This window comes from Cebus imitator, unplaced genomic scaffold (assembly GCF_001604975.1).
Source record: "Cebus imitator isolate Cc_AM_T3 unplaced genomic scaffold, Cebus_imitator-1.0 Scaffold504, whole genome shotgun sequence".
In the NCBI taxonomy this organism is placed as follows: Eukaryota; Metazoa; Chordata; class Mammalia; order Primates; family Cebidae; genus Cebus; species Cebus imitator.
The window spans coordinates 15,852-28,240 of NW_016107819.1; the positions used below are offsets into that span (position 1 = coordinate 15,852).

Genomic DNA, 12,389 nt, shown 5'->3' on the forward strand with positions numbered 1-12,389 from the left:
ATGATATATCATTCAGAAAGAAAATGTACTGAGTTGTATTTATGAAGCCAAAATTTTGGTTGAGTTGGTATTGCATGACATACTCACATGTTCTTTGAGATGTTTCAGATAACAAAAACAAGAGCGGAATTTTTCAAAACAGACAGTGGTAGACTTTGAGGTTTTAATTATATTGATAATGACTGCCATTTATTAAAATTCCAATACATGTCAGGCACTGTGACAGGGGTTTTATTCACATTATGCACATCCCAGCACATCTACAATAAAGGACTTATCAAACCCATTTTACCCAGATGAAGAACCTGAGGCTCATAGTGCTTAATGAATTCCTCAAAGTTCACATGGCTAGAATGTGACAGGGCTATAAACAGACCTGCTGTGAATCGATCTAGGCACATACTGTCCCCACTCCTCCCAGCCTGAGGAAGGTCTTTACCTGTTAAACTATTTCTCTTTACAATTCTTAACATTTCTCAGGTGATAGAAAGATAAACCAACCCTGTGGCCATGATATTCAGATAGGACTAGGGAAGTAAGGTGACAAAGGAGATAAATCCTGTGCTGCCTGAGGCAACAGTGAGGGCCTCCCTGGAGGTAGTTGTCAGGCAAGATAATGTTGATTCTCCTCAGGACCCACCCCAACTAACTAGACTAAAGTCCTGACGGGTCCGTAGATGTGAAGTTCAGAGTGTGACCCATGAGGAGGTGCGCTACACTTGAAAATAACTGCTTGAGTTTTTTAATTCATATAAGCAGAAATTCAGAGAACAGGCATGGGAATGGATATTAAGGGTGTGGGATAATGGTGGAAGGAACACAGAGTTGATCAGGCTGAATTTATTAATTTGGGCCTACTAAGTAGGGATTCTGCATTTAATGTTGCAGCTTGGGAGTTAAAAAAGATTCTAATAGTGTACTTGCTTGGTTAGCTGAAATGTGGATTAAAAGATGGCCCACTGTGAGCAAGCTGGAAATGCCTGATTTCCTGCCTTGGTTTAATGCAGAAGAAGGGATTCAAATGCTTAGGGAGATTGGGATGCTGGAATGAATTAGTGACTTTAGACCGTCTCATCCCAGCTGAGAGGGTCCAGAAGATACACCCTTGAGCAATGCTTTGTGAAACAGTGCTACCCCTGTATGCTCTGAATCAGTGTCCAATATATGGTACTGTTTCTCCCATAGTCAGGATTCACGAGTCCAGCAATCAAGGGTTGGAAGTGGCACCATTCACCATCGCCGCTAGGGACCCTGTAGCAACAGTTTTGCTTCCTGTTCGAATAACATTACCTTCTGCTGGCCTAGAGGTCTTAGTTCCAGAGGAAGAAATGCTGCCACCAAGAGGTGCAACAATGATTCCATTAACCTGGAAAATAAGATTGTCAACTGGACACATTTGGCTCGTCCTACCTTTAAGCCAACAGGCTAAGAAGGGAGTTATAGTGTTGGCTGGGGTGATTGACCTGGACTCTCAAGATGAAATCAGTCTACTACTCTGCAATGGAGGTAAGGAAGAATACGCAAGGAATATAGGAGATCCATTAGGGCATCTCTTAGTATTACCATGCCCTGTGATTAAGGTCAATGGAGAACCACAACAGCCCAATCCAGGTAGGACTACAAATGGCCCAGAACCTTCAGGAATGAAGGTTTCAATCACTCCAGCAGGAAAAAAATCACAACCTGCCAAGGTGCTTGCTGAAGGCAAACAGAATACAGAATGGGTAGTAGAAGAAGGTACTCATCAATGCCAGCTACGACCATGTGGCCACTTGCAAAAACGAGGACTGTAATTGTCATGAGTATTTTCCCCTTCTTTTGTTAAAAACATGTTTGTGCATGTACACACTTGTATTAAGAAAATGTCTTTATTTCTTTTTTCCTTTGTCATGTGACATAAGATATGTTGACTTCATATCATTTAAGTGTGTTAACTTTATGTAATAGCATTTGGATTGGGGATTGGTGTGTTTCCAGTTGTATGAAGGAGAGTTTTATTATGTTAGGTATAATTATGACCTTATTATTGTCTTTATTTGAAGGTTATGTACCATCTCAGGAGATGTGTATGGGTTCAAGTTGACAAGGGGTAGACTTGTGATGGTTAGTACTTCGTGTCAACTTGATTGGATTGAAGGATCCAAGTATTGTCCCTGGGTGTGTCTCTCTGAGGGTGTTGCCAAAGGAGATTAACATTTGATTCAGTGGACTGGGAAAAATAGACCCACCCTTAATCTGGGTGGGCACAATCTAATTAGCTGCCAGTGCAGCCAAAATAAAAAGCAAGCAAAAGAAAATGAAAAGACTAGACTGGTTTAGCCTTCCACCCTACATATTTCTCCTGTGCTGGATGCTTCTGCCCTCTAGCATCAGACACCAAGTTCTTCAGCTCTGGGACTTGGATTGGCTTCCTTGTTCCACAGCTTGCAGATGGCCTATTGTGGGACCTTGTGATTGTGTGAGTTAATACCCCTTTATCAACTCCCCTTTACATGTACGTCTATCCAATTAGTTCTGTCCCTCTAGAGAACCCTGACTAATACATATTGGTTATTTTTTATTTTTATTTTTTGAGACAGATTCTGGAGTGTAGTGGCGCAAACTCGGCTCAGTGCAAACTCTGCCTCCCAGGTTCAAGTGATTCTCCTGCCTCAGCTTCCCAAGTAGCTGGAACTACATGTGTGTGCCACCAAGCCCAGAAAATTTTTGTATTTTTAGTAGGAACGGGGTTTCACCATGTTGTACAGGCTGGTCTTGAACTCTTGACCTCAAGTGATCTGCCCACCTCAGCCTCCCAAAGTACTGGGATTACAGGCGAGAGCCACCATGCCTGACCTATATTGATTGTTAGAAGGACAGTGGAGAAAAGTACTACTGAGGGAATAAGGTTAACCCTCCCTGCCAAGACTTATAGGATTGTTTTAAAACTAGATGCAATCCTGTTTTTGAAATTACAAGTCACTTAGTAGGTGCAAAAAATGTTGGAAGATTTCAAGGCCATGTTGGCATTCCCAGAAACAATTCCAAGAAATGAAGAGAATTACTATCATAAATTATAGTAGTTGCTTTTAACTGAGCACCATAACGGCTTATGGGAGAGACTACAAGTGCCAATCTCCATCTTGTATATCTTGTTTTTGTGGTTGGTTCATTTGTAGTTAGATAGAAGCCAGTGAATCATTCCAATGTTTTCATTTCTGTTTAGCACTTAACATCTGTTGTGATGTGGAAGTACAAGGTGAAAGCAGTTTGGATCCCTGGGTGATGTGAGAGCCATGACCCACTGTAGATTAGTTTATTATTCCATAACAAAATACTATAGACTGTGTGATTAAACAGTAGAAATGTATTACTCACATTTCTGGAGACTAAAAAAATCCAAGATCAAGATTTTGGCTGGTTTGAATTCTTCTGTGGGCTCTCTTTGGCTTGCAAATGGCCACCTTCTCACTGAATTCTTACGTTTTCCCTTGTTCTGTGTGTCTGTATCCTAAGCGCCTCTTCCTGTGAAGACACCAATCATATTGAATAAGATGCTAACCATAAAACTTAATTTTCCCTTAATTACATCTTCAAAGACTCTATCTCCAAATACAGTGACTTTGTATGTATGTATTTGGAGGAAGGGGTATAATTCAGCCCATAATACCCTGCCAACTAAAATCAGAATTTATATGCACAAAAATAAACTTGTTGTGTTAAACCATTTAAATTTCAGGAATTTTTAAAATTCCATTAGCTCACTGCTACTTTATCTGACTACTACACTGCTCCTCTTCCTTTTATAAGGCTTATTTTAATGCTTTTCCTTCAAATAAATACTGCACATATTATTGTTGCAAAAGATGATGAAAATACATAGAAATCACAATTCTCCCCTTGCAAAGTTCCTTCAACATATTGACCTCTACTCAGAACTTTCCACAATGTGGTATATAAATTTTAAAAGCTAATTTCAAGTTTTTAAAAGATAGATGTAGTAATATATATGTGTGTGTATATGTGTGTGTATATATATATATATATATACACCCACAAGCATATATAAATATAATTTCTATTTATATATGTGTGTGTATAAATATAACTAAATGTGAGTAAAATATACATATAAATATGCCACTTGCCTTTGCCACTATCATAAGTTCAATTGCATTCTCCTAAAATTCTATCTTGAAATTAAAATGTTGCCTTGTTTGGAGATAGGATTATTTCAGAGGCAATCAAGTTAAAATGAAGTTATTAATGCTGGCCCTAATCGAACATGATGGGAGTCATTTTAAAAGGGGGGAATTTGGACATAGAGATATGAATAGAAGGATGAGAATGTGAGTATACATGAAGACAGCCATTTAAAAAGCAAGGAGAGAGGCCTGAAATGCATCTTTTAATCACAGCCCTCCGAAGGAATCAACCTTCTGTACATCTTGCTTTTTGACTACCAGACTCCACAACTGTGAGACAACATATTTTTGTTGTTTATGTCATCCAGGTTGTGATACATTTCTATGGCACCCCTAACATGTCAATATAACCCTTTATTGAAATGGAATCAAGAGCTTTCCATGACAGCACAAATGTTAATAGATCTCTCTTACTTTTGGGACTATTTCCTAGAATTCCAATTTATTTCTGTGCAATAATGAATTGAACAAATCTCCTCCTGATGAACAAATATTTGTTTATCTTTTGTGGCTATAATTAATATAAATACAATCAACATCTCTGAGCATAAATTCTTGGACAAGTGCTTATAATTACTTATAAGGAAAGCATTTTCATGAGGAAACTGAGTCAGTATGAATATTTTATATTTTTAAAATGTTACTGACTTTTTTCCCTAAAATATTTCACCAATTAATTAGCTCACATTAACAGAAGAAATTATTATTTAATAATAATTATTATTATTTCCCATATTTGTCTATGGGGAAATGATTCATTTATTTAGAAACATATTTTATCAGAGTTTTAAATGTTGGTCAAGCTTATGGGGACAAACCCTAGGTGACTTTGGGTTTGGTGATGGCTCTTAGATGCAATACTAAAATGTGGTTAAACTTATGAGTGCAAACCCTAGGTAAACTTAGTTTTGATGATGACTTTTTCAGATGCAACACTGAAAGTGCCAGCTATCTAAGAAAAAAGAGATAAATTGAACTTCGTTAAAACTAAAAACTTCAACTCTGAAAAGTCACTGTTAAGATCATGAAAAGGCAATCCAGACTGGAATAAATGTTTTGTGAAACACATATCTAATAAAAGATATACATTTAAATATGTTCAAAACTCTGAAAATCCAACCATAAGAAGACAACCCAATTTAAAGTGGATAAAAACTATAAACAGATACACAACCAATGAATATATAGGAATTTAAAATAAGCATATAAAACTGTTCAACGTCATATGTCATTTGAGAATTGCAAATTAAAACAACTAGGAGATAGCACTATACACCCTGGAGAATGGCTGACATTCAAAACAGCGAAACATCAAATATTGACCCATATGTTGAGCAACAGGAACTTTCAGTCATCGTTAGTAGGATAGACCTGGAGGAATCATAAAAGCATAAGGCTAAGAGAAAGAATAAAATCTTCAAAGGCTACATTATTTATGATTCCAATCATAGAATATTCTGGAACAGGTTAAGTATGAATACACTAAAAATGTCAGTGGTTTCCAGAGGCTGAAGGGTTAGGTTTGAGGCAAAGGGAATTGATAGGTGAAGCACACAGGAGATTTAGGATGGTGAAACAATTCTGTGTGATACTGTAATGATGAATGCTCACCATTACACACTTATCAAAACCTGTAGCATCCCCAACGTTGAGTGAGTTCTGATGTAAACTGTGGACTTTACCTAATAGTGAGGTATAAATACAGGCCCATCAGTTGTTGCAAACATGCCATAGTAATACAAAATGTAAATAGGAGACACTGTGTGTGTGCATAGGGCAGGGCAGGAATTGGGGGAGGCATATATATGTGGGAACTCTATAACTTTGATGAAGTTTTCTCTTTGTATTTTGGGATTAGCAATGCTCTAAAAATGATGTCTATTAATTTTTTAAAAGATGCAAATGATTTGAACAGACACTTTACTAAAAAGAATAAACCAATCAGCAAAAGGCATATAAAAAGATGACCAACGTCGTCTGTCATTAGGAAGATGCAAACAAAAACCAAATGAGATTCAAATGTACAGGCTTATTAGAATGGCTAACATCTGAAAATATAAAATACTAAATGTAAGAGAGGATATGGAACAAGAGGAATTCTCATTCCTTGATAGTTGAACTGAAAAATGGTACAGCCACACTTTTAAATCCATATTTTGTGAACCTACTCATATGACAAATTGTGAAAGTTAAAATAATGTGAACTAAAAACAGTATAGTTGCTAGAATCTTTGGAGAAGTGCCTTGATTGACCTCAAAAGAGATGTACAGGGGATTTTTAGGGTGATAGAAGTGGTTGGTATAATACTTGATTGGTAGATATGGGACTCCATGCATTTGCCAAAATACATATAATTTCACATAATAGTTAAATCTGATGAGTGTATTTTAAAAAATTAATAATGTATTGGTTTTTAAAAGGATCACTCACAGACAATGGATTTTTCTGGGACAAGGAAAAGAAAAAAAGCAAAACTAAGGAAGCTGTTGACATAGGTTAGGCGAGAGATTATATTAATTTCACACACAGCAGTACTTAAGTGGAAGGTTTTGGAATGGATTTTAGAGGATGACAGAACCACTGTTGCTGTCTGGACAGGAGAAGTGGGGAGTGCAGGCCCTGTAAGGAGTAAAACCTTGAGGAAGATTAAGGGGCCTTCCCACCTCATTTCAGACCCGGGACACCAGAGTCCTGCCTGGAGTCTGGGAGGCCCTATCCCACTGTGGATGGATGTGATTCTCTCTCTCTTCCACTCGCAGGTCTCAGGGAGGGGCGGGGCTTATTCGGAGGTGAAAGACTCAGATGCACAGAGGCAGTGAGTCCAGGCACAGCCCCCCAGGAAGGCTGGAAGGGAACACCCAAGGCTGGTAGTGGCCCTCCCCTGTCCCTGTGACTGCTGCCAGCTGTCGAGGAGCCCATCAGAGTCCCCAGATGTACAGCTTTCTGACTTACATTTTGGGAGTCAGCCGGAGAGGAAGATTTCTCTGAGGGGAGCAGTTTCAGTTATGCAGAGAGAGGAGCCCCAGGACTGGCCAACTAACAAGAAGAGAACTCTGTGGAAGGACAGTGACCTCCCAACATGAAGGGGAGGGTCAGGCGTCGCCCAGCCACTCCCTGCTGATACCCATAAACAAAAGACTTGGAGAGGTAAAAACGGAACTGTGGGCAGGGAGAAGTGGGTGAAGGGTGAGGAAGTTAACAGAAATAGGTGGGAGGGAGTGGGGAGGTAGGCAGAAAGGGGTGGAAGAGGGCAGGTTCGTGAGCATGAAGAGGTCGGAGTAACTTGGGAGGTGGATAGGAAAGGGTGGGAGGGAATGGGAAGGTGGACAATAAAAAGTGAAAGGGGATGGAAGGTGAACAGGAAAGGGTAGGAAGGGGCGGGGAAGTGGGCATTAAGGGCAGAGAGGGGTCAGGGAGGACAGAATGGGGTGGGAGAAGACAGGGAGGAGGGCGGGAAGGGATGAAAGGGGGAAGGGAAGAGGGAGGAAGCAGTGAAAGAGGACTGGGAGGTGGATGGAAAGGGGTTGGAGGGGGTTAGGGAAGTGGGCTTAAAGGAGTGAGAGGGGGCGCTGAGGAGGGCAGGAAGAAGTGGAGCAGGAGTGGGGGGAAGTGGTCAGGAAAAGCTGGAAGGAGGCAGAGAGGTGGGGCGTGGTTCCTCCGCAGAGAGGAGGCCTCGCCCCACACCTCCCCTTCGAGCGGCGCTGGTCAACCCCCGCAGGGTTCCCGGATGTGCTTTCCCGGCTTCCATCTTGGGAGTCCATAGGACCTGCGGCGTTTTGTGAAAAGTCTGGACTCAGGTCACCGGAGGGAAGTCAGAACTGGGCAGTCCTCAAGGTGAGAGTCTGAGAGAGAACTGAGGGACCACCCACCATAGAGAGAAGCAGCTCCGGCCCGCCCTGCCCTTGTCGCGGGACTTGTAGGTCCCAGACAGGAAAATGGCCGGCAAAGTCTGACGGACCCGTCCCCACGACAGAAGGAGGGAGGGGGTGCTGGCTCTGTAGGTAATAAACAGGAAGACTTTGAGAAGGACTGAAGGAACCCCCACCTCTGAGAACAGAATCCCACCCTGCTCCTCATATTAGCCATCGTAGAGCTCCCCAGTTGGCTCAGGCTGAGCCGCAGCCCCCTCATTTCTGAGTGAGGGGTGTAGGGGAAGGGGAGGCCTTGGTCTGAGGGTCCCACGGCAAGTCAGCAGAGGCATCTGCCTCCGGTTGGCAGAGGGAAGATTCCCAGGCCCTGCTGGGGGTAAGAATGACGACTGAGGTGTCACATGTGCTTCAGAGCAGATGTGAGGCTGCCCCGACTGCCCCCGTGGTAGAGTATGGGACGTGGCTGCCACCTCCCTACCTCCCTCTGCTCTCAGGGATGTGGAGGTTGTGCGAGGTTTTGCCTCAGGCCAGCAGAGTGGTAAGGGATGTGGCCCGATCTGAGAAAATGTGACAATGCTAATTAAATTCTGAGGGGGCTATGAACCCTGTAAATGTGGGGCTCTGGGAGTCTGGCCAGCCCCGGCTGTCAGCCCCGGGAGGCCCAAGCCTCTGCTTGCAGTTTTTAGCCTGAGGTGCTCCTTCACTTCCTCTTGCAGGTGCTCCAGGAACCACGTGGTGACGAACTGGGTCTGAGTTGCACTTCCTAAAGCCAGCACAGCAGAGGAGGCCCAGGCAGTGCCAGGAGTCAAGGTGAGTGCACACCCTGACGGTGTACCAACGGCCCTACCCCCACAAACAGAGCAGACCCGGCAGCACCCAATCCTAACCACCTACTGTAAGTCCCGAAGCCTGGGGTTCTGCCTACCAGCTGTGCCCCGAGGTGCTTCCTCATATCCTCTTACAGGTTCCCAGGGAACAAACCCCCTAGGAAGACAGGAGACCTGTGAGGCCCTAGAGGACCACTTTAAGAGAAGGAGAGATGAAAGAACGCCTTTGTCAGATAAATTATGTGTGCCTTTCTCGGCCGAGGCCACTCACACTGTCATTCTCTCCCTCAGGCCTGTGGGATCCCATCATCTCCATTCCTGCTCACACGTTTACCTGCTGCTCCTGAACAACAGGCCTCATGCCTCTTTTTCCAAACCTTTCACACCTCAGCTTTGAGCAAGACTTCCAGAACCCGACTGTGATAGAGGACTTGGTAGATGTACAGGATTCCATAGATGAGGAAGAGGAGGATGCCTCCTCCACTTCCTCTTTCCACTTTTTATTACCCTCCTCTTCTTCCTCGTCCTCATCTTCACTCTGTACTCTATTTCTGAGTGCTTCAGAAGATGAGGAGATGCCTCTTGCTGGGATACCACCTCTTCCCCAGAGTCCTCCCGAGATTCCTCCCCATTGTCCTCCTGAGATTCCTCCCCATTGTCCTCCTGAGATTCCCCAGGGTGTTCCACAGAGTCCTCCCCAGAGTCATCTGCAGAATCCTCCCCAGAGTTCTCTGAACTCCTGCTCCTCCCCTTTCTTGTGGACCCCATTGGAGGAGGAGTCTAGCAGTGAAGAAGAGGAGGAAACACCTTTATGGCAGGCTTTCCCAGATAGTCAGTCCTTGAGCAGGTATGTGCTGGATGAAAAGGTGGCTGAGTTGGTGCAATTTTTTCTCCTCAAATATCAAAAAAAGGAGCCTGTCACAAAGGCAGAGATGTTGACTACTGTCACCAAGAAGTATAAGGACTATTTTCCTTTGATCTTTGGGAAAGCCCATGAGTTCATAGAGCTAATTTTTGGGATTTCCCTGACTGATGTGGACCCTGACAACCACTGCTATTTCTTTGAAGACACATTAGACCTCACCTGTGAGGGAAGCCTGATTGATGACCTGGGTATGCCCCAGAACTGTCTCCTGATTCTTATTCTCAGTATGATCTTCATAAAGGGCAGCTGTGTCCCTGAGGAGGTCATCTGGGAAGTGTTGAGTGCAATAGGGGTGTATCCTGGGAGGGAGCACTTTATATATGGGGAGCCGAGAGAGCTCCTCACTAAAGATTGGGTGCAGAGAAAGTACCTGGAGTACCGGGAGGTGCCGAACAGTGCTCCTCCACAGTATGAATTCTTGTGGGGTCCAAAAGCCCATTCAGAAGCCAGCAAGAGAAAAGTCCTAGAGTTTTTGTCCAAGTTATCCACTACCATCCCTAGTTCCTTTCCATCCTGGTACATGGATGCTTTGAAAGATGTGGAAGACCTAGCCCAGACCATAATTGACACCACAGATGATGCTATTGCCATCCCTGTGCAAGCTCCTGTGTCATGTCCTCCAACTTCTGTCCTGAGTGAAGTATGAGGCACAGTATTCCCTGTGTTTGAAGAGGGCAGTCGAGGTTCTAGGCAGTGGAGGGCCAGAGTGGAGCCAGAGGGACCAGAGTGTTCTTTGTGTTCTTGTTTCATATGAGTGACTTAGAGTTTAAAAGTTTGTGTGTGTGTGTGTGGGGGGGTGTATTTTACAAATGCTTCTCCTTCCAATGAAGGAGTTGGTCTTTGACTCAAATTCTAGCATCTTTGAGTTGCAATCTTAGTTTATGAATATTATTTACACTTGTGTTGTTGTTTGTCTGGTTCAAGAGAGAGTGATATTTCATAAGAAAAGAAGGGAAAACCTGTCTTAATTCTGTGAACTGAAACAGTATGTTGTGATGTTCGGTAAGAATTTTCTTTAAAATGTGAAATAACTCTGCAGTTAAATGGTGGAACAAAATAAAGTATGGTTGATATATTTGCATGTCCTTATCCTGTTACTCTGTTGCTCTTCCACATTAAAGATACATACCTGGATTTGCTTGGCTTACTCAAGAAAGTAGCAGAAATTCAATCTTAATAAATAAAAGCCTCAGTGACTATTTGCTAAACATTCTTTGAGCATTTACTTGTGGAGGGTGCTCTTAGTAGTGGGGATACTATGAAAAGCAAGACTTTACCTATAAAATGGTAGAGTCTAGGAGAGAAGCCATGTCAGGAAGGTGGTAAGATATTCTCTATAATCTAAAGAACATCTTAAAAATACTGGGGAAGTGGGACTCCAGATATGAACCTTCAAATGAGTTAAGGCAGTTTTGAGCTTTGGGAAACTGCAGTTGCTTCTGTGGGAGCTGATTGTCATGAAGCTGGATGGTGGCAGGGGCCAGACTCTTAGAATGTGAGAGAAAAGCCTGGAATGGAAAACTACTTGAGCAGTTCCCTCTGGGTGAAGGATGAGGCAGAGAGGAGTCACCACATGGGGAAGTAATGGGAGGTGTCCTGCAGCTGTCTAACTGGTGAGCTTGAACACAGTGCAAGAAGTAGGTGATTGATACCCATCATCTGCAAGGATTTCCTGAGAAATAGGGTGATAATCCCTTGAAGTGTTGCTCAGAAGCCCCTAGGCTGGCACTTATTTGCCTGGACTGGGAGAGCCAGCGCCCACTCCATTGAAAGACATTTAATTAGGGTATTTTGAATGTAATGTGAGCAACCTGTAAGCAAGGACTAGATTTTTAGTGAAGGATAAATAAAAATAGTGGTTTGGATGGATGAGCAATGGGGAAGGTGTAAAGGAGTTGGTCTTTGACTCAAATTCTAGCATCTTTGAGTTGCATTCCAGCTGAAGATGCCTTCCCTTTTCCAAATTATACAATATACCCTTTCAGAAAAAAATATACTGAGTTTTATTTATGAAATCAAAGTTTTGGTTAAGTTGGGTTTCCATGACGCATTCACCTACATATTCTCTGAGATGTTTTGGATAACAAAACTAAGAGCTGCATTTTGCCCAAAAGACAGTGGTAAGGTTTGGTGTTATAATCATTGATAACAGCTGCGATTTATTAAAATTCCAATATATGCCAGGCACTGTGGCAGGTATTTTACTCATATTACATGCATTCCAACAATTCTACAAGACAGGGCTTTTCAAACCCATTTTACGGATGAAGAACCCAAAGCTCATAACGCGTGATAAATTCCCAAGATTATGTGGCTAGACTGTGACAAGGTTGCGACTTGAGCCCTGATCTGAATTCGTTTAGGCCCACACTGTCCCCACCTAGCTTGAGGAAGGCCTTTGCCTGTTACTTCTTTTCACACGTCTTTTTTTCTTGAGACAGAATCTCCCTTTGTCTCAAGTTGCCAGGCTGGAGTGCAGTGACCTGAGCTCAGCTCACTGCAATCTCCGCCTCCCGGGTTCAAGTAATGCTCCTGCCTCAGCCTACCAAGTAGTTGGGACTACAGGTGCGCACCACCACACAC

The 12,389-nt window shown here is 42.9% G+C and overlaps 1 protein-coding gene across 1 annotated transcript; it reads left to right on the plus strand.

Moving 5' to 3' along the window:
- The first annotated feature begins 8,681 nt into the window (after positions 1-8,681).
- MAGEC3 (MAGE family member C3) lies at positions 8,682-10,406 on the plus strand. Its single transcript, XM_017513820.2, is given in 3 exon segments — positions 8,682-8,864; positions 9,173-10,263; positions 10,266-10,406. Coding segments are annotated over 2 exon segments (1,065 nt in total). The 5' UTR covers positions 8,682-8,864; positions 9,173-9,240; the 3' UTR covers positions 10,308-10,406.
- Positions 10,407-12,389: the final 1,983 nt, after the last annotated feature.